Source organism: Brachionichthys hirsutus, chromosome 11 (assembly GCF_040956055.1).
Source record: "Brachionichthys hirsutus isolate HB-005 chromosome 11, CSIRO-AGI_Bhir_v1, whole genome shotgun sequence".
Classification (NCBI taxonomy): Eukaryota; Metazoa; Chordata; class Actinopteri; order Lophiiformes; family Brachionichthyidae; genus Brachionichthys; species Brachionichthys hirsutus.
In genome coordinates this window covers 5,541,356-5,562,747 of record NC_090907.1, presented here as the reverse complement: position 1 = coordinate 5,562,747, position 21,392 = coordinate 5,541,356, and the positions used below count along the sequence as shown (strand labels likewise).

Sequence of the window (21,392 nt, the reverse complement as noted above, 5' to 3'; positions counted from 1 at the left end):
CTCCTTGTTTAACAAATGTGAAGACAGTCAAATGTTTAACAGTAATGATGCGAATACTCAGAAATGTGCACTACACACCGGGACTGTAGCCATCACATACAAATATGTGTGAGCAGACATTCTCGGGTGTTTAATGGTATAATGTGTAGGACTGTGTGTGTGTGTGTGTGTGTGTGTGTGTGTGTGTGTATATGTGTGTGTGTGTGGGTGGGTGTGCTTGCTTATACAAGTGTGTATGCTTTTATTTTTTTTTCTTCTTTTTTTCCTCAGTTTGAATTAAATTGCTAACACCTTAGCCCATCACTGTGAAGCTAACGTTATCCTCCCATCTTTGTGAATACTCCATCCATCCATCCATCAAATAAAATGAACAAATGTAAAAAGAAGCAGCGTGATACAGATGATAACAATAAACTATCCCAGTAGAGGAGCACAACGCAGCGCCGTGTGGCTTCTTTATTGATCCCGTTCAACACATTTGTGCTTTACATGGAATAAAAACAACGCTCACAAAGAAGGTCCGGCTTTTATGAGAGAAGGCCGTGCGTTGTTTTATGTCTCACGTGTGTGTGTGTGTGCGTGTGTGTGTGTGTGTGTTAGTGCTTTGCTACCGTGCGTCTGCGGGTGTGTGCATTTCTGTGAATCTGTGTGTGTTGTCTGAAGCAGCCCCAGGGAGGGGCTCTGACATTGAAGACGGGTTAAATCCTGTTTTACATTCAAGTGGCAGGCCCCGGTTCATTAGAGTGAGGATCATTCCTCCTCAAGAGCAAAGGAAGCGCATACTAAACAAGAGCAGTTGTTGGGGAGAAATGCCATTGTACGTGCAAAGTCCTATATACGGTATAATTGTGTGTGTGTGTGTGCTGAAACCTCTGGTTTCTTCCATCCTTTTTTTTTTTGGGTGCCGAATGCGATCTTCATATTGAGACACAAAGGTGCACCCTGAGAAGATGAAATCATTGTGCAGCAATTGTGTCACTGTGCATGTGCATGTGTGTGTGTGTGTGTGTGTGTGTGTGTGTATCCACCAGTCACGGCAGCTCTCCTGACTGTCTTCCACCCGGCCTGTCATTGAGTCGCCCACTTGCCCTCTCTGTCACGGGCTTTGATGGCTTATGCTACCCTCTGAATTGGAGTCGCGCTCCCTTGGGAGATACCTGAGCGCATGTAAATGCATTTGAAAGAGTGAAAATATGGGTCGGAATAACTGAGTGAGGGATGGCGGCCGCCGTGACGCGAGCCTGCTGCACCGCAAACACGCCATCCTTCCTCTGCTTCCTCCGCTACCTTCATCTTTGCCATTATCTCCCAACGGCCTCCTCGTTCCACGCAGCAGGCGGCCGATCGGCGGTTCTCAGGGCAGATTCTTTGATCCATGCTGGTGGTATTTAACACCTGAGAGCAGATGAGCAATCTGCTGTCAGAACAAGCACATGTTCAGACTCCGACTTTTAGGAATGGACGTGTGGATGTGGGGCTCAAGGTTGGAGATATGTGAAGCCAGCCCTCGGCCTTGGAGCTGCAACCGGTGTTGCGGTTTCTCCTCGTTGCTCGGGGGGGGGGGGTTTGGGCTGGATGGTGTTTGTCAGGGAGGGCGCGTCTCCCCGCCTCTGGGCGCCCTGCCCTTTAGACGCGCCAGGCCTCAGGAGCCTCCTGCATGCCAAGCAGACCTGTGCAGTCAGATGCAGCCGCAAAGGAGAAAAGATAGAGGAGACAGGGGGGGGGGAGAAGTGAACGTGAGGAGGAGTTCAGAGAGAAAAAAGACTCCAGGGCAAAAGGGTAGAGGAGGATCTGAGGGAGGGAGACGAAGAGGGGCTGCTGGCCACACTGCAGCCATCTGGACACACCCTGCATGAGAAACACAACTGCACTGAAAGGCCCAGGGAGTCAGAGGAGGAGAGGAGCGCAGAGGAGAGATGGGAGGAAGAGAAGGGAAGAAGAGAGGGGAGGAAGGAGCAGGGGAGAGGGGAGGGAGAGGGGGTGACTGAGGTGAGTCTTAACAGCAACGCTGTGTCGATGGCTGGGAGATATCATGGACCTTCGCCCTCGCCACGTCAGTGATAGTTATCACAGACCCCCCCCCCCCCCCCCCCCCCACGCACACACACACACACACACACACACACACATGCTTCTCACATCACTGCAGATATTCAGACATGCTCGCAGAGGAGCGGCTCATTATAAGAATTATGCATGTACAGCATGCGTTCAGGCGGTTCCTGCATCTTTTGACTCGGACTCTAAGGCGGGATAAAACCGGCTCCGACAGCGCAGCGCATTAAAGCGGCGCCTCGTCGGCATAAATTATGTGGTCAAAGGTAGAAACCTCGATCTGAGCAGCAAATTGGCTGAAACAGAGGAGTTTCAATTTCTTCCCGGCAGTTACAAGGTTTCTACATCTCGTCTTGAGTTTCTGATCATTAGGGGAACGTGCACTTATTGCACGCGCGCTTTTAATTGTCCTCGACAGGCCACCATCCAACTAATACTGTACTTGGATTGTGTCCTCTGTCTGAAGGAAACAGCCTCACACACACTGTACGGGCATCCGGTGTGATCGATGTGAAAAAGGTTTCGGGTTTAGGGGCTGAACGCGTGTAAGAATGCAGAGTAAAGTACACTCAGAAAAAGCAGTGAAAAAACTTTGTTTCCAACTTCAGCGTAAAGAAACAAAATCTGACGTGTCCATAGAAAATAGGAAATAAAGACGCACAGAAGTTGGACTTGTTTAAACAGTCTATTCCAAACAGTTGATGTGACATTGAATAAATAAACAAACCTGAATCCTGAACACGTTAGTTACTTTGATTTCAGCAGTTTGTTTTATTTCAAAGTGTCGGTGAAAGCGACGCAGAAACAGACAAAGTGAACAACATCCGACGACGGCTGGCCAGCGAGACGACCGACAGTTCGACACGCGCCCTCGTCGACTCCCCGTCCGGCGCGTCTACTCGTAAGGTCCCTTCCCTTCGTTATCCTGTCTGCTGTCACGGCGACCGCGGTGCTCGCGCCTCCCGCGGCACTCCTGGCACTCGTCTCCATCGTCTCCCTCCTCATCCTCGTGGATGATTTCGACCTTCAGCCGGCCGATGTAGATGGATACAGCACAGAACCAGAAGAGGGCGACAGAGCCAACGGCGGCGCCTTGGAGCAGCAGCATGGGCGCCGACATCATCATCATCCTCCGCAGGGCGAAGAGGCTCCCAATGTATGTAGCGCAGCCGAACGACACGCAGACCCCGCCCAGCATAAAAAAGGCTGAAGGGAAACAGATTGAGACGGTTGAGATTGTATTTATTTATAGCTCACAATGATCAAATCTATAAATTTATTTAAGTGACATTAAAATAATGTTAATACACATCTCTACTTGTGTACATTATTTATCTTTCAGGGGGTATTACTGTCTTACTTTCGTGCTGTGCCTCAATTCTCGCGTATTTTCATACATGAATATTCGTCACATTGATATTTAATAATTTGAGGCAAAGCTTGCAGGATAAATATATATATGTAAATATATGACTCAAAACACGAGTTTTTACATTTCAAGATCTAACCTCATTTACTGATGGTTTTAAAAAGTAGAAATCCTTGTTTAAAAAAAAAATAGGTTTCAAAACTTACTCTGTAAAAAAAAATATATATATATATATCTCATTGAAACCTACAATTAGCACTAGAGCCGAGTGTTGAGGCCTTTACCATATCCTGCTTCCCGTCCTATTTCACTCTGGACATATGCGATGACTCCGACGCCGGTCGCCAGCAGCCCGTTCCTGAACCACGAGAGGAATCCTGCAAAATAACGACAAACGAAACATCTCAGTCAGAGCACAAATCTTTCTTCCAGGCATCAAAATACTGCATAATAAAATGCAGACATTGACAAACATGGGATGAATGTTTGTTTTTTTTATATGCATGCAGGACTGTGTTTTTTCTGAATACGTTATATTTCCCCCATAGATGATCCTTGAGGTGGGATCGTCTTGTTTCCTCTTCAACAGTTCCATTGGCAGAGGAAACATCCAAGTTTGACGTCCAAGGACAAAGACGTAAAGCTGGTGCACCGCTCTGACTTCATAAAGGCACACACACTTCACTATGATGATGAGAATAGTAAGTAACAGCCTGACATGAAAGTTAAACATGTTCACAATCATCTCGTATTCATTAAAAAAAGAAAAAAGACATTAAATGCTTGTCATGTTATGGGCTTAGGTTTTATTTAAACCATTTCAGGGGCATTTTCTGCTGTACCTGAGCTTCATTTTAACTCTCAACTTCAAGTCTTGTCTTTTTTTTTTACAGTTTGATGCTCCAACACTCCCTCGACCTCTAATTCTCTCCGGAACAGACACTGCATTCTGGCCTGAAAGGTGAAGTGAAGAGCGCCCTCTTGTGGTGTGTAAAAGGTACGAATGTTTTAAAACAGAAGCTTGCTGGTAATTAAATCAGTTAATTATTACAAATTAACAACTCGTGCAGTACTGTAAGTGGAACTGAGACATTTAAATAACTACCAATTTATATTCAAATCTGACTAAACGAGAACCTTAATCTAAAATAAAATCCATCCTATTTGATGGATTCACAAATCGCTTGCTATGGGTGAGAGGCGGGGTACACCTCGGACGTGTCGCCAGCTCATCACGGGTCCACACACACACACAAAGACACACACACAGAAATAACTTTGGAGTAATCAATTCACCTAAGATGCATGTTTTTGGAGGCGGGGGGAAACCGGAGGCAACCCACACGGGCACAGGAAGAACATGTAACAGATAGGATTCGAACCCGGTACCTGACAGCACTAACCACTACTCCACGGTGCCGTCCTAAAATGAATGCTGGTGAATGTTGTAAGACTCACAAAGGGTTGACGGGCTTTAATGGTGGATGTACCATCATGCAGGCTGTCATGGATCACTGAAAGACTGTCTGACCGGCCAATCATCACATTTGATCAGCGGTAAACAACGTTTAGCTTTCAACTTAATCACTTCTCTACCGAACCGTAGAAACATTCGGGGAAATGCTCATCGCAGGCGGCGCCCAGAAGGTGCCGTGCAGGCGTTTGAACAAGCTGCACCCGTTTAAATGTGTGGAGTCCCTCAGAGGCAAACTGCTGGATGGATACACACTTTGTGAGATTGATGCTCAGACACATTCTTTAGGATTTACCTGTCTCGTGGGACTTTCTCAGCATCTGCAGGGATAAGAACAAAAAAGAGAGAGACTGTGAGAAGCTCGAACCCCCAACTGTGTCAGAATTGTAGGTTTTTTTTATAGGATCTGAAATAAACTAAAACACTAAAACAAAAGGCAGTTTACAGTTTAGTCGTTTTAAAGCCCATCGGCCTCTCGGGTCTAAAGATGCTACGTCTTCCTCCCGGCTCCGACCTACCGACGCGTCCGCCTTATCGAGGTCTGTGAGCCTGTAAGGCTGCTCCGGTCCCCGCGTCTTCCCCCACGGATCCGCCTCTGAGAGCCGCAGAGACGGAGAACGGCACAGCTTCCTCCGCGGGGCTCCGGAGAATGGCGGCTGGAGGAGCTTCACTTTACGAGCGAAGTGGAACGCAGCCGGCGACAGCTGCCTCCTTACGAACCAACGCAGGGAAGCCATCACATCGCTAGCCCCAAGCTAGCTACAGCATAAAGTACCAAAACATGACATCCGCGTGACGTCACCTCTCACCCGCCAACGACAACCCGGAAGACACTCCGGGAGGCCGAATTTAGGACAGCGCCACCAAGCGACCAAAAAAAAAGAGATGAAAGGGATTACTTTAAAAAAATAAAAAAAATAAAAAAATCCCAATCATTAAAATGGTTCGTGAATGGTTGGAGCTCGCGACCATTACAGAGTGTGCTGAATCAAAGTTATTTCTATTTTTGAAACCCTTACTAAGCGTTGTTGAGGAAACGCTGACACAATGGTGAACACGTAAATATAAGCCTAGCATCAAATCCAGGATGATTAAATGGTGATGAAAAAAACAAAAAGGTTCATCATTTTGAACGTTTATAAACCATCCTGCATCATGTTCTGATGGACAGTATATCAGTGCAATAACTAGTATATAAAATACAATGTACTGTATGTAGACACTCAAATATACAAGTACTGATTTAAATAACATATTTATATGCTACATATTTAATATCTGTTCCATCTGTACCCAGAGGTTCTCCAGATGTGGGTCAGGCTCAGTGTGATCCTGTCAACCTCTGCGCTGAACATCTGTTAACTTCACTCAGCTCAATGATGTCATTTTATCTGAATGTGGATAGTGTTTAACAGGATCAGACTATTTTTGCCTCTTGGACTCGCTGCGCCGTCTCATCTGGATCAGAAGATTTATACCGGAATAAAGAATATAACAAAATGAGTGGCAGGAGAATCATGTCAGAATCTGTTACATCATATTCTCCCCACTTCCATACTAATACACTAAAACGCATTTTACATGATATTTAAGTACTACTGTACATTTATTTATAAAGCGGTCATCTGACTGTGAGAGATTAAACAGTGTGGTCCAGAAAAATTATCTTTAACAATAGATTATATTTGAAAAAAGATTAAATACAATGCTAACGATCGAATTTTACTTTAATTTGTATTTTCTATTATTTGTTTCTTTTTGGAAAATTATACTCAAAGCAGGACTGTAGGGACTTTATTTTATTTTAATCCATGATAAATCTCACTTTAGATTCTACCAATTATCAGTTTAAACAATAATAATCCACAAAACCTTTCAGCACAGTATGGAGGATGTGGCCTGACCAAACAAAATTTTCTTCATTCTTAAATTTTTGGGGGGCAATTTGAAATAATGAGAGTACACAACATTACTGTTAATCTTTCTAGTATGTAATATATCAGGAGGTTTATTGCACCTGAGAAGGAATTACGTTGCACTGACCGGAAGTGGCTTTCAACAGTTTCTAGAAATGACCACCAGGGGGTGCAACGAGCAACGATCGATCTTTAATTTATTCAAGTCATCTTTTAGGAGGAATAAATGTCTGAAAGTTTTAGATGATGTTGTAAATTATTTTATCATATGAAACGTAACAAAAAATATATATATATACACAACTATACATCATCATCAAGACCTTTCATTTTAAGTTAAAGGTAAAATATTGCATTAGAATAATAGCTTCATTAACAAGTTCAGTAATTTCTTCACAAGTTCATTGAATTTCTGTAAGTCTGTATCCTGCGTGGGGTCACAGGAGTGTTGGAGCTTTTCACCTCTGGTTTTTGTACACCACTTCATCACAGAGACAACCATTCACCTGTTCCACTTTGGAGAACCTGAGGGGAGAACCCCAAACTCGAACTGCAAATTAAAACGTATTTCCATATCTTTTATAGGGTATTATAAATGTATTTGGCATACTGAGAAGTTTTTCTTTTTTATTTTGTGTTAAAGTGGTCGGAGCTACTTATAAATGTTTGTTCTACCTGCTCAGTCTAAATGTAGAGTAGGTTGACAAATGCCAAAATGGAAGGTTGAGGTATTACAAAACCATTACTGGCTTTAAAAAAAAAAAAAAATCAGCCATTTCAGCCAAATAAAAGGTACAGGTAATTAGAACGGCTTGATTCCTGAGGCATTAACAGAGAGGAGAAAGGAGGGACAGATAGAGAAGGGGAGGAGGATATGTGTATACGTGCAGAGCAACACTAATCTGTGCTGCAAAGTCAGGGGGATTCCGTGCAGCTGCATTCAGGACATTGACCTTGGCAAACTGTTCTTCGGTTCCTGGAACAAAGTGTAGATCGAAGTGTCATTTGTCAAATGGTTTACGGATGTTAATTACAGAACAGACGCTCCTGCTTAAAGAGTCCGAAGGAAAGACAACAGCGGTGAAATGCAAATAGAGAGTATTTACTTTACACAGAAATAAATACAAACTTGATTAATTTAAATGACCTGAAACCAGGAATCAATTGATCAGTTATTGACTTAATTAGTTCATAATTAAGAGGAAATTATTTTGATAATCATTTGTCTGTTTGAAAACAAGAATGCTCATGGTTCCAGGTTCTCAAGTGTATTTACTGCTTTTTTCCTTTCCCATCCATTCACTGGATATGACTGCATATCCTTGGAGGATCATGGGGGGGTGGAGTCGGGATAGGCTGGACAGGGCATCGCTTCATCACAGGGCCAATGTCATGAAATGACGCATAACCCTGACAGTTTTCCATCCTGGATCCAGTGGCGTGAGTAAAGCCTCTCCCATTGTTAGACAGCTTATCGTCACCAGCTGAATTGTACTACTGTATATGATTTTATATGCAGGGAGAAACTCAGAGGGAACCTCTCAGACAGCCAGAACATGCAAATAATCACAGACCAACATTCTGCTTCTCTTATTTCTGATACTTTCATTTCATACTCAGGATTATTGAAACAGTGTGTGTAGACTGTGTTTACTGGGTAGAACGAAATACTTCCTCTGATACTATTTTCCTAAGTAATGGAGCTATACTATATCATATTTCCTGAAACAAATTGTGCATGGTAAAGAGTGCTGGGGACAAGTATCAGAATGTACCAATACCAAAGGATACAGGATGGGAAGCTGTTAATGTTACTTAATGTTGTAGGGGTGTGAGTCTGTGTGTGTGTGTGTCTGCAAACTTGGTTTTTTTCCTTCTTTATTTTGGTCCAGCATTCTTTTTCATCTCCTGATACATTATGATCCTTGATTTACTGTGAGGCAGCGTCTTTTTATATTGATGATTTAATGTTGGAGTCTATAGTTTAGCAGTGGATTGCACAAATGTGCTTGTGTGTGTGTGTGTGTGTGTGTGTGTGTGTGTCTGTGTGTAATGATGCGATATTCTTGCTTCTCTTTATGTATAACCACCTGAAGAATAATTGTGTAATCATTAACGTAGAGCGAGCCTTTCATATCTACATAAAGAGCCGACCCACCCTCTCTAGTGACCCAGATGGGACGCACTCGGGAGAGAACCTTTTGAGTATCTCACATATGTTGAATCTACAATTTGGTTGATGGGGGGCGGGGGGGGGGGGGGGTATTCAGTTGGTTCTATTCTGCTTCCAAGTAAATACCTATAAATCTCAAGCATTGTGCCTTTAAAAATGTGTGGGCTGTTCAAACACTATCTTTCAGTTCCAGTACCTTGGAACACATTTCCAAGTACAATGACTCATCATTCCTTTAAACTTTATCCCAGCGTATATCATGTGATAGGAGCACATTGTCCCTTTCAGCTCTCTACCTTTGTTTATTTCTTGCCGCTTGATTAAGGCCAACCTTTGGCCATCTGGAGGAAAAACTTTATCCGAGTCTCACTAATCTTATCGGTCACATGTTGATTTAGCGAGTAAACATGATTAAATGTGTCATCTCTGTGTAAGCAACAACAATAAGGCGCGTCCTTGACCGCTGCCGTCGAATGACTAATAAAAGCACATGAACAGCATGCTGTCAAGATCAGTTCCGCTACAAAGGACCAAAATATAGACAAAGGGAACAGAAATGTGAAATAAACCAAGGTGGTGGCGAATTGCAAGGGACAACGGAAAGAAGGAAAACAAAAAAGTTAACAGGAGGGTACTCACAAATGGATGAAACAGCCAAATAGATGAGTTAAAAAAAAATAGGAAGTGACAATGTGAACATAGTTACCAAAGGGGGGAAAATAAACATAAAACAGATTACTGCTACTACCACTAATAATAATAATAATAATCGTCGTTATCTTCATCATCTAAAAGGAAGAAAGAGTTAGGCAGGAATAAAACACCAATAAGGGAATGGACACATATAAATCAATAATCAATGACAGGGAAAACACAATCACAGGAAAAGGGGGGGGGGGGGGGCTTCACTTTAGAGCGAATCCTTCAAAATAAAACAGAAAGCAACTATATCCCAGCGACGTTAAACAGAATGTCAACATCCTGTCATTGGCTCGCATCCCAGGAACCGCAGCTGGCAGGAAGCCAACTGCTGAATGTATGGATTGAGACAGAGTGCATCAAAGTGTTACAGGAAACGCGTCACCACAACTAGTGCTGCAGGTTTTAACTGCTGGTGGCTGTGGTGGAGGATTACACTTTCTTGGTCGATGCATGACAACTCTAATGACTTCATAAGAATAAAATCATGCTCATTTATATTTCGTGTTTGTAATTTGAACCTGCAAATTAGGCCCTGCTGCAGTAAAAGGAGGCAGAAGTCTTCTGCCTTGCACTTCGACATTGCGGAGCAACTACTGAAGATTCAACTTAATATTCCAACAGTAGAATTATGCTTTGTAAATAACTCAATAGTAGAATCCTAACGGGAACATTTTTCCATTAATGCTATAGATATATATAAACAAAAGATATATGGTCTCATCTGGCTTCACCGAACTGTTTTAATTTTGTTGTTGTTGAAATATCCAAAACAAAATACGCCACTTTAGGCTCGCCCCGATGGTAGGGGGCCATTGTCGTAAAGCGATGCATTCGTCGCAAAGTGCCATAATGTTAAAATAGTATACTTTCTAATACTTCTACAGCGCGTCTTCTCAATGCAGCGGCGCTGCGTTACTACGAGGGGGCGGGCGGGGGGGTTAGGTGTGTGTAGTAGCCCCTCCCGAGTTATCGCAGGACACGTTCTTAGTGACTGAAGAGGCGGTTCCTTCCGTCCTCGCCGTGGAAGCCGCTCTGGGATCAGTCCCTCCTTGGCGATTATGGGTTACAACCAATGAGCGGACGCACGCGGCGAAGACGATCCCGGAAGTAACATGCGTACTCTCAGCCGGTCACGTACACTGCTGTAGGATCTGCATTGCTTGTAGGCTTCCGTAGGTAAGTAAGCGAGCGAACTGCTGTTTTTATGAAGACGAATAATGTTTGTTGTCTTTTTTATATTACACGAAATATGTCGCGTTTTTTAAGTTGTGCTTTCACTGGATTGATCAATTCGTCCGTGGTTTATGAGTCTCCAAATTTTTGCCAGAGCTGGCGAGGTCGAAATGTGTGTGTCTTTAGAAAATGAAATATTCTATTTGCGCGCAACATATTTTTTTTAAATCTTCAGTTTTTGTTAGCTTTCATTTATCCGCATTTCTTTTTTCTGACCTGTGGTCAGTTTTCGCGACCCACTTGAAACGTTCTCATCTGGATCAATCCAAACATTAGCCGGTCGTCGCTTCAGTGTAAAGTTCGCGTCGCTGCTATTAATAGATCTAACGCGTATCGTTTTACTCTCCACAGAGAATGTTTAGAAGACGGACCGCAAACTAATGCAGGAAAGGCGTAAACGAGAGGACTGGGTCATGAACCTCGCAGCGGCTGTGACCCAAAAACAAATCCTCTCCTCCAGAGAAAGCGTCCGGTCAGCTCGAACATGAGGGGAGGACGTGAGCTCCGTGCGCACCCAGCCGACGACGAGATGAGATGGAGCGCTCGGGACGCACGGACCCTTTGATCTCCGCCGTCTCGCCCACGCAGGGGAGACGGACCAGCGACCGGCAGCTCGTCCGTGGACCGGCGGAGACCCTCCGAGCGGACATGGGGCTGAACGGCGTCTGCGCGGCGCCCGTCGGCAGCCCGACCGCCGCGGAGCTGCTCGCCGGTCTCGCTTCTCAGACCGACTCGTCCGCGATCGCTACCCCGACGAAGCGCTTCGAAACCGGCGTGCCTCTCTACAGCGGCCGGGGGCTGTCTCCGTCCGCCACGGTCGAGGGCGGCCAGGCGGGGGCTTTTGCGCACACGCCGAACGGTTACCCGGCGCAAACGAGGGGGTCGGACGGGGGCGGCCCCGTGAACCCCTTCACCAGCAGGGCCTGTCTCGTGGAAACCGGGGACCGGGCGCCTCACGAGAAGTGCCCCTCGGCTGTGAGGCGGCTCAACGGAGACCCGCAGGCCAGGCAGGAGCAGCAGAAACGGAGGAGCGGGGGGAACCGGGATTTGGGCTCGGGACCCGTCAGCGGTCTCTCCTTGGGCTCGCCGGGTTCAGGGGGTTCTGTGGACCCGGCGTTCGCTGACTTTAAACGGAGACGGTTGTCTGATGGAGGTTCTGTTCACAGATCTGGACGGGCCTCCAGAGCGGCGAGAGCCGCCGCCGCCGCCCCGCTCGCCGTCGGTCCCGGTTCCCACGGCAACCCTGTGCACTGTGTCGCGTCCCAGTTCCCCTTCGCCCCTCTTCCCCTGCAAGCCAACGGAGCTTTCCAGCCCCTTCCAGGCCCGCCAGCCGCCCCCGTCGAGGCGGATGGCGTCCCGACCCCCCCGCCTCCCGCCGAGTCCGGGTGGTCAGCCGAGCGGGTCGCCCAGCAGTGCATCATCCCCTGCATGAAGTCCTACGGCATCTGCGTTAAGGACGGCTTCCTGGGCCCCCGGCTGGGGAGAATGGTCCTGGAGGAGGTGGAGGACCTCAACAGGCGTGGGAAGTTTCAGGGGGGGCAGTTGGTGAGCCAGAAGAGCATCCCCTCTCAGAACATCCGGGGCGACCAGATCGCCTGGGTGGAGGGACGAGAGCCCGGCTGCGGGAGCATCGGGACGCTGATGGCTCACATCGACGAGGCCGTCATGTACAGCGCTGCCAAGGGACAGCTGGGGGACTGCGTCATCAACGGACGGACGAAGGTGAGCGGGGGGGGGGGGGGGGGGGGGGTCATGTTTCTTCCATCGGGCCTTTCCGGTTCTGTTCTGTTCATAGTTTCTGAAAACTGAAGCTCTGAACTGCTCATAAAGAGTTGAGCAGTTGTTTTCTCGAGCACGGCCGTGAAGCTGGCGTGACCCCCCCCACCCCCCCCAGCGGAGGTCAATGACCCCGTTCCTGACTGAAGTCTGGTTTGTACTTTCCAGTATTTGCTCATGTTTTCCCACCTAGCATGGAAACGTGGCGCCATTGAGTGGAAAACGCCTCGACTAAGTTACGTAATCGTCTTTCCACTCGTCTCTTTACCTATGATTGTGCCCCCCCCCCATTAACCGTTACCCAACCTGCTCTCGCTGTTTACACGGGTCGGGCTGTTTTTAGTTCCAAAATGACACACGGAGAGGTCGTGAATATCTGATCCCGCAGTAGACGAAACATTAATGCCCCCCCCCCCCCATGGGGTAATGAGGTGGAAGGTGTTGCGCTCACACTCCAGATTGAAACGAGACCGTTGGACTGATCTGTGGTAGCAAAGCCGTTGATGGTGTTGAATGAACGCCACTAAATCGTGCGCGTTTAGTAGAACCCTCCTCCTCTTCCTCACGCCGTCCCTGCAGGTCACACGTCACCCGCTGTGCTCCTCGCCGGTATGAGCTCGGGGTCGTGTTTGAACAGCAGCTGCTTTGGGCACAGAGAGAGGGGGGGGGGGGGGGGGGTTTGCATGCGTCTGTCTACCTTCCGGAAGGTTATTGGGACGTGATCGGGGCTGCAACTTGGTTATTTCCACGATCAATTAATCCGCTGACTACTTTAACAATGTAATCACTGACGGGGTTGAAAGTGTTTTTTTCAGAGGCTCTCCGCGTCTCTTCTGTCTTCCTCGTCTTCGTCAGGTGACGCTTCTCCCTGAACCTGATTTTATTCCTATCCCAACCCTCAAATCCGAGTATCACACCCTGCATGTTTTATTCTGACCGCCTCTTGTCCTTTTACGTCGCCTCCCTTTTCCCTTCATCTATATACAAACCCTTGTCGCTTCTTTGACGACGTATTTCCCTGCCGTTACCTAGGTAACAAGCCCGTACAGAATTAAACTCCGCATTCTCTATGAGCAAGATGGTGAAGCCCGAGCCAGTGCGGGAGCCAACACTGTGTTGGACCGCCTGCAGGAAAGGTTGATTCAGATAATAAGAGTGGGGGGGGCAGAAACAAGCAAGCACAGGGAACAAGAAGCACGAAGGGGGGCGGGGGGGGCATAGACTGGCAGTGAGTGCGGAAGGAGTGGGGGGAGGTGATGCAGCAGAAGCTTCCACTTCATGAAGATGCCTGCTGCAGCAGCGTGTCCTCAGATGCCCCCCCCAGGCTGGAGCTGGAAGTGGTCTAACACGTAGCACAGCTAGCTAATTTAGAGGAATGATGGATGAATGATAATCCGGTGCTCCGGTCAGAGGTGAAGCGATCTATGGTAAACTAGGAAAAAAAACCTCCAAGCAGCTCGTTCCCCTCCTAATTGGATTTACACCGTCCACACGGTGATCTGGATCATCACCAAAAGGTTCTAGATTGTTCTTGGTATCTTTACACACCAACCATGAAAAGTAAAAGTGAATCAGAGCTGATGTGTATTTTTAACGGATTCTTTTAACATAAATGGAGTTTCAATGTTCAACTTTTATATTTTTTCCTGACCTCATTCTGGATCCGATCCAGAAGACGTTTTGCGTGAGAGTTCCTATCGGACCCCTTTATGATTGATCTTTGGTGAGCGAATTGAATGCATATTTGACAAAATAGAATGTTTCAAAAAAGCCTCCATTGAAATGGAGTAAATGGGGACAATTCTGATGTTTTCATTTTTGTATTCAGACGGGTTTCCGGATCGCTCTCAAAATGTAATGGCATCTAAGTTAGACCCAGACCCCTCTTCAGACTTCTAACACCGTATTGTTTTGTGCATCGTGTTATTCTTTGAAGACTGGGTCCCATTAAACTGCAGCCTCGGTCATTTACATTCTGCTTGCCCTTCTCACTCCTTTCCCATTCCGCTTCTCTTTGTTTTGGCCCCTCTATCCTCCTCTTCCCATAATATGCATGCGGCGTTGTTTATCGTGGGTCTCATCGAGAGCAGCCTGTTTTCCCCAATGGCCATCACCTTGACATCCAGAGTATCTATCCGCTTATGTCATTAGGTCATTACCAGATGTGCGCCTGGTGCCACGCCCTAAAGGCTGCTGCTTGTTGAAGTGACGCTTCTTCTATTTTTGCTGGGAAAACACACTTCCGTTACTGCGTATGAAAATAATGTGTAACCCTTATTTTTGTAATGTGTTTTTACTGAATTTGATGTAGTTGATTCTAAATATTCAAGACTGGGAGCGAAAAATTGACATTTCAAGAATAAATGTATTATTTAGTCAAAGCATTAAAAAACGAATGCATAACTAGGGCAACAAGCGCTGTCAGTGCCGGGCGGGGCCGGGGCGGGGCCGGAGCGGGGCCAGGGTGTGTTCTCCACCACTCCCCGACCGGGGACGGAGGGTTAGGGTTAGAAAAAATACAGAAAGAATCCTGCATTATTTTGTCTTTCATCCTCTCTCTCTTTTTTTTTTAAAGTTAAGTTGTGTCCTGCTGTAACTTTCTGAAACTGGTCCAAAAATCCAAACCATCCAAGAATAGTGTTTTCACAAACACACACACACACACACACACACACACACACACTCTATATCTTTTGACTGGGATGGTTTATTTTTGTTGGGGGGGATGTGCACATCTGTAGTCTTGATCTGGATCAAAGTGAAAAGTCCGGATCCACACGATGAGGTAGCGGCGACACGCTCTAAAATGTATTTCTCCGAATGAAGACGCTCGCATCAACCTTCAGCCGCCGTCGTCTCAACGCGCAGCGCGTGTTGTCAAGACTACAACGTTGTTCATGACGTGATGTGAAACCCGGGATGCTTTTCCCTCTGTTCACAGGGCATGGTTGCCTGTTACCCAGGAAACGGGGCGGGGTACGTCCGCCATGTCGATAACCCGAACGGTGACGGACGCTGCATCACGTGCATCTATTACCTCAACGAGGACTGGGACGTCAAGGTACCTCCTTCATCGGGAGCTCGCGTCCCGACGTAGAAAACGCGCCTCGTTTCTGATGGTTGCTCGCGTTGTGAAACCTGATGTGGACCTTTTGTAGAAACACGGGGGGATGCTCCAGATTTACCCCGAGGGCAAGAACGTGGTCGCCAGCATTGAGCCGCTGTTTGACCGGCTGCTCATCTTCTGGTCGGATCGGAGGAACCCACATGAAGTCAAGCCGGCCTACGCCACTCGGTGCGTGACGCCCAATGATGCTCCTTCCATCATTGACTTCTTTTAAGCAGTCATTAGGAAAAGGCTCATTTTTATTATGCCGAGAAAATACTTGTCTTCAACTTATTTGTCCTCTGTCTTATAGCTATGCCATCACAGTCTGGTACTTCGATGCCAAAGAGCGAGCGGAAGCTAAAGAAAAGTACCGATTGGGTGAGCGTCTTTGTTGGTTTCTCTGATGCGCTGCATCGTCTGTGATTGTAACGCTAAAGTACGATGTGGGAAAACGCTTTCTCCATTGGTTGTGTCCACAGCAACGGGACAGAAAGGTGTTCAAGTGCCTGTCACTCAAAACAGCGGGACATAAATGTCGTCTGACTGGAGAGAACTCTGAAAGAGTTTTTACGTCGGCCGTTAGCGAGCTTCACGATCACAAAGGGAGACGCCATCACGCCGTCGGTCATCTCTGTGGTACTTTCACAGTGTCGAACGTCAGATTTGCATCACGAGTTGTGATGTAACGGTTTCCTGCCCTGTGATTGGGCTGCCGATCAAAGACGTTCACAATGGAATGGAACGATGAAAAAAAAAAAAAAAAGAGGCGCCGACGTCTTTTTGAATCGCATATGAAGGTGACAAACTGAGAACAGTGACTCCTTAATAATTTTATTTTGTTGCAATTTTGCCTGTTCAGTCATCAACGATTGTTTCGCTCTGCTTTTATGTCACGTTCAATCAATCCAAATGCAATGAGGGAAATAAGCTGTGTGATGACTACAAACCAACGGCGTCCCTCTCTGATAATTGTAACTCCCCCCTCGTCTCATGACTCGAGCCAGTACGTGCACGTGCTCGGTGTGCACGGCGCATCAGTTTGTTGGCGGCCGCGATGCAGCCCTGGATCTCTCATCGCCGTCCTTACCCGCGGTGTTCTTCAAAATTGCGCGAGAACAACTGCACACGGGAGTTTAACTTTATATGGAAAAATGAATGGAGTTCAGGACCTATTCCAGGAGTTTATTCTCGTATAAACTGCAAGGCAAAAAAAAAAAATCTTTATTACTAATGTCAATAGAATGACGGATGACAAAAATCACTGAAGCGTGAGGGTTTATTTGTGTGTTTTGTACTTGCAACGTATAAAAAAAAAATTTTTTTTTAAAATGTTGCATCAAGTCCACAGATGTTTTCTACAAAACTGTTGTGCAGCCTTGTTTGACTGAAATAATCGGCTCGCGCCCGAGACGAGCCACGCAGCGTTTGGAATCAGTGAAGAGTGTGTTTTCTGTTTGTTTCCTCTCCAACCCTGTTCTTAAAAAGCTGGAAGGGATATGCATCACCACTGTCAGACAAGCCCGTCTAAAACCTATACAAAACAACATTTACAGCACAAAGTTCAGCTCTCTCTGTTTGTGAACTGCAGGGTCAAACCACTTTCTGCTCACGTGTGACGAGCGTTAATGTGTAAATGGATGCTTATAAAAGTTTGACAGTTTTAACTCTGGAGGCTTTGTCTCGGTGCGTTTGTGGTTGAAGAGAAGGTTGTTTTAAAAAGCACTTTATTGTTTGGATATACCATGTGTGAATTTCTGAATAAAACAACTTTGATTAATGCCTTTATGCTGTGGATGATACGGTAATTCATATGCAATAGAAACAAAAAACGATCCTTTCCATTTCTGAGGATTTAAAAGTTTTTGTACATCGAATTTGTAATTGATTCACTGAATCCCAGTTGAATTCAAATATGCAGATGCGATTAATACTGAATATAGTCCATCTCAATCATATGCTGCATAGCAGCTCAAAATGTAAGTGTTGGCTTTATTGTGGCTCTCAGAATCCAATTTGCTTCTCAGAGTGTGACGTTTAGGTAACTGTTCAAATTATTAGCTAGAAATAAACCAATTGAAGAACTGTTTGACTTTCAATCATTTCCTCATCGGACCGTGACGGAAGGGCATCAATGAAACACTGATTTAGTGTTTGTTGTAGAAGTAAATGTGGAGCTGCAGGAAAAAAAGTGACCATAACTATAGTTAATAAGTCTGCAGGACACAAGCAAAAAAATGAAAACCTATTAAACAGGGTTATAAAAAGTAATGTCATAAAATGTGATTTTGATTTTGTACTCAGTGACGATGGATGGATGTGCAGCACTCGCATCTAGTCCATGTTAGTCTCAAATAAGAATATCATTAAAAAAAACTAAGGATGAAAAATGTTTCCAGAGCGCGCATGTGATTATGCATTTTCCAAAGATACCACACAGATGGAAGACAATTGTGTATTTGTATTCTAGTTTATTTGCTCACATGATTCAGTGGAAATAAGTGTGTATTATATAAATACTGTGTTTATCTACAGTAGCACATGACGTTTTAACAACAATAATACTGTATGATAGTCCCTAATTACAGGAAAAGATCTGCTATTTCTATTTGTATGGAACTTGATCACCCTCATTAATCACCGTCATGGCGATGGTATCAACACAACACACGCTCTCATCGCACAAACACGGAAACTGTACTTACACACATGAACAATTTGCATCATTGGACCACTGTCATCTTGCAAAGACTTTCTATTTCTCACTTGTACTCCTGTTGAGCTGCGTGTATCGTGTGTAAATTGAGACGCCGGGCCTTCAAACGGACAGGCCGCATGAAAGAAAGGAAGAGACACCGGAGCAACGCTGCCTAAAGCAGAACACACACGAGGCATGTGGCCTCCTTAATCGAAAGACGGAGAACTCTCAGCATGGTGGCAATAACACTGACTTCAAAATAATAATACCTTATATTATGGTGCTAGAATGAACCAAATCCAAGGAAATAAGGACAACACAATGATATGCAATCTTCCATTTCATTCATTCAACATGAAATGTATTCATCACATTCCTCTGTACCAGTTCAAGAGGTTTATTGTCATGTACACAGCTGCCTGAGCGATGAACAGCCGAGTGCTGTGGCTTTCCTGCAGTAGCCTGTCTGCTGCATTGGATGAATGTTGACCTGAATCCAGACTGAGGATGATTTGCTTCTTTTTCCCACTATCTGTGGCGATCATCTCACTCCATCTTGTGGCTTCCTTCTCTCACAGCAGCTTCGGGCTACTTCCTCCTGCAGCGTCCTGTCCTGTAGCGGGTAACCGCCAGAGGCCCCCAGGGTGGTGTGAAAACCAGTTCAGTTCACATAAATGGCACAGGCTGTGGTTTCACACACACAACCACACCTGAGCCATTGTGTGATGACAATACTCACAAGTTACATTCACCCCCCGGGGGTATGAAATCACCTTTTAGGTAGGATGAAACTTTGGACTATGCAATTTAGCAAAAGAATAAGTGATTAAATTTTTATGTTTAATGTTTAAACATTTACATTTATTAATTTCTTATTTTTGCTAAAACCTATAAACACAAATTCTACATTTTTATGTTCGTTTTTTTAATGTTTGTTTTTAAATTTTTTAAATTACACCTATATTGAATAAAAAATGGTTGATAGTTGAAGCCCGTCTGAAATATCACAATGACACGCGACACCTAACGACTGCTGTTGTGTGTGTGTTTGTGTGTGTGTGTGTGTGTGTGTGTGTGTGTGTGTACTTTGGCGCTCTCAAACACAGAGGTTTTTTCATCAGTCCTCCAGCATTGAACAGCAATTTCCAAGCAATTATCTTTTGGTGCAAAGTGTGCACGAAACTGTAATTAAACTATGCAGACAAACAGACGGACAGACACTCACTTAATTTCCTGCCTGCAGTTGAACCCAGGACCTTTTTCACCACAGTTGTATCAAATATTTGTACAGTGTGACACAAACCAAGACAGTGAAGCTATAAAACTCTTATAGTTTATGTTTGCAGGAAGGACTCATTTCTCTTCTAGATATTGTAGTTTGAACGTCTTTTGTTTCTACTTGATTGACCATAATGTTCACTAGTTTGCTGACTGGTAACCAGGTTACCTGAGCAGTGCTATTCCGTGCCAGTGTGTAAACTTTTACTCTCACTCTGTCCAAGTCTCTGAGCGCAAAAATTGTATTTTTTTTAAATGATTTTTTTCTTTTTTGTGCTTCTTTTACACACATCAGAATTTTGCCAGAGCAGAAACCTTTGCAACTGTGTTGTTAAATCTTTACATTTGTGCCACCATTTTGTTTGTAGTCCTCATACAACCTTTTAGCATGACCCACAAATGAATTATAATTATGCATTGAAACGGTTGTTTGCCGCTTTTCTTGTTCAGCCTCTTGATCCCCTCTTTTAGAGTTTTGAACACAGCTTTGTGTCACTCGCTGCGTTTGTGTCGCTCTATTTTGCTCCAATTTGCTGCAGGAAATTTGACACCTGATTTCAATGTCACTTTAATCTCACTGATTAATGAGTGTACACTTTTACTGCAAAGTCTCGGTCCACCTTGATCAGTTAATCTGGTTAGCAGTCAGATGACTAGTGGACATCATAGTCAATCAAGTGGAAACAAAAGACATTTTAAAATACTTTGGCATCCAGAAAAGAAATGAGTCGTGCCCAGAAACATTAATTGTAAGAGTTTGAAAGCTTCCCTAAGGACACGCTGTACAAATATTTGATTAACTCTGTTGCCTTATGGCAAAAAGGTCATGGGTTCAACTCCAGGCGGGAAATTAAGTGTTATGTTTACTGTACATGTTCAGACATGTGGAAGTAGATTTCCCATCTGACAGATGAAGATGCCAGATGAAACTTTGACCTCCCATTGTCCCTCTTGTGGACATCGCGTGACATCACCGAGGGGATGATGGTGAATTTAATATTGGTGCACTGTTTGGTGCAACCTCATCTGCAACCTACCCCACCTGAGTGTAAGAAAGTAGAGAGCTGTCAAAATCCCATGCAAAAAATATATAAATAAATAAAAATAATTGCACGTCGAAGCGGTGAAGGAAACTGAAGAGAAGCTTTAGGCTTTTCCATCTCTGCCCAGTTCTCCCAGAAGGTATCCTCAGAGTAGGAAGAGGGAGGAAGAAAGTAGGCTCCACCAGTCAGTGCAGCCAGTAATCCGGGACAAAGATATTCATGTCACAAAATATATAAGGTAGCTGTAAAACAATACATAACTAGAGTAGCACTACGTTTTCATTAGTATAGGCGCTATACTAATGAAAACAATGACACAGTGGTGTGTGTTACCTCAATTACTGTCCTTGTTGTTCTTGTCGCTGTTGTAATTATTACTTCCACCAAGGAAGTTATGATTTGTTAGCAGGATTACAAACAAACTGCTGCATAGATCGCGTTAAAGTTAGAGAGCGATCCGGGTACACGTCTGGAAATAAAACTCCAAATTTTGCCATTTACTTATAATGGATGCTTCCCCCCCAAAACAATCATATCTTATAAAACATGCATTCAATTCACTCACCAAA

General features: G+C 45.0%; 2 protein-coding genes across 3 annotated transcripts; one reads left to right on the top strand and one right to left on the bottom strand.

Annotated features, from left to right (window-relative positions):
- Positions 1 to 2,721: 2,721 nt before the first annotated feature.
- tmem160 (transmembrane protein 160) lies at positions 2,722 to 5,694 on the bottom strand. Its single transcript, XM_068745588.1, has 4 exons — positions 5,417 to 5,694; positions 5,194 to 5,218; positions 3,709 to 3,801; positions 2,722 to 3,261 (listed from the first exon to the last, which is right to left on the bottom strand). Exons 1-4 carry the CDS (start codon positions 5,633 to 5,635, stop codon positions 2,951 to 2,953), a joined length of 648 nt encoding a protein of 215 aa, XP_068601689.1. The 5' UTR covers positions 5,636 to 5,694; the 3' UTR covers positions 2,722 to 2,950.
- A 5,126-nt stretch (positions 5,695 to 10,820) lies between these two features.
- egln2 (egl-9 family hypoxia-inducible factor 2) lies at positions 10,821 to 18,100 on the top strand. 2 transcript variants are annotated; one of them, XM_068745104.1, is made up of 6 exons: positions 10,821 to 10,865; positions 11,274 to 12,644; positions 15,640 to 15,759; positions 15,857 to 15,993; positions 16,118 to 16,185; positions 16,287 to 18,100. In XM_068745104.1, exons 2-6 carry the CDS (start codon positions 11,457 to 11,459, stop codon positions 16,337 to 16,339), a joined length of 1,566 nt encoding a protein of 521 aa, XP_068601205.1. In that variant the 5' UTR covers positions 10,821 to 10,865; positions 11,274 to 11,456; the 3' UTR covers positions 16,340 to 18,100. The 2 variants fall into 2 exon arrangements, with proteins under 2 accessions (XP_068601205.1, XP_068601204.1); XM_068745103.1 differs by lacking the exon at positions 10,821 to 10,865 and having other exon boundaries at positions 11,036 to 12,644.
- Positions 18,101 to 21,392: the final 3,292 nt, after the last annotated feature.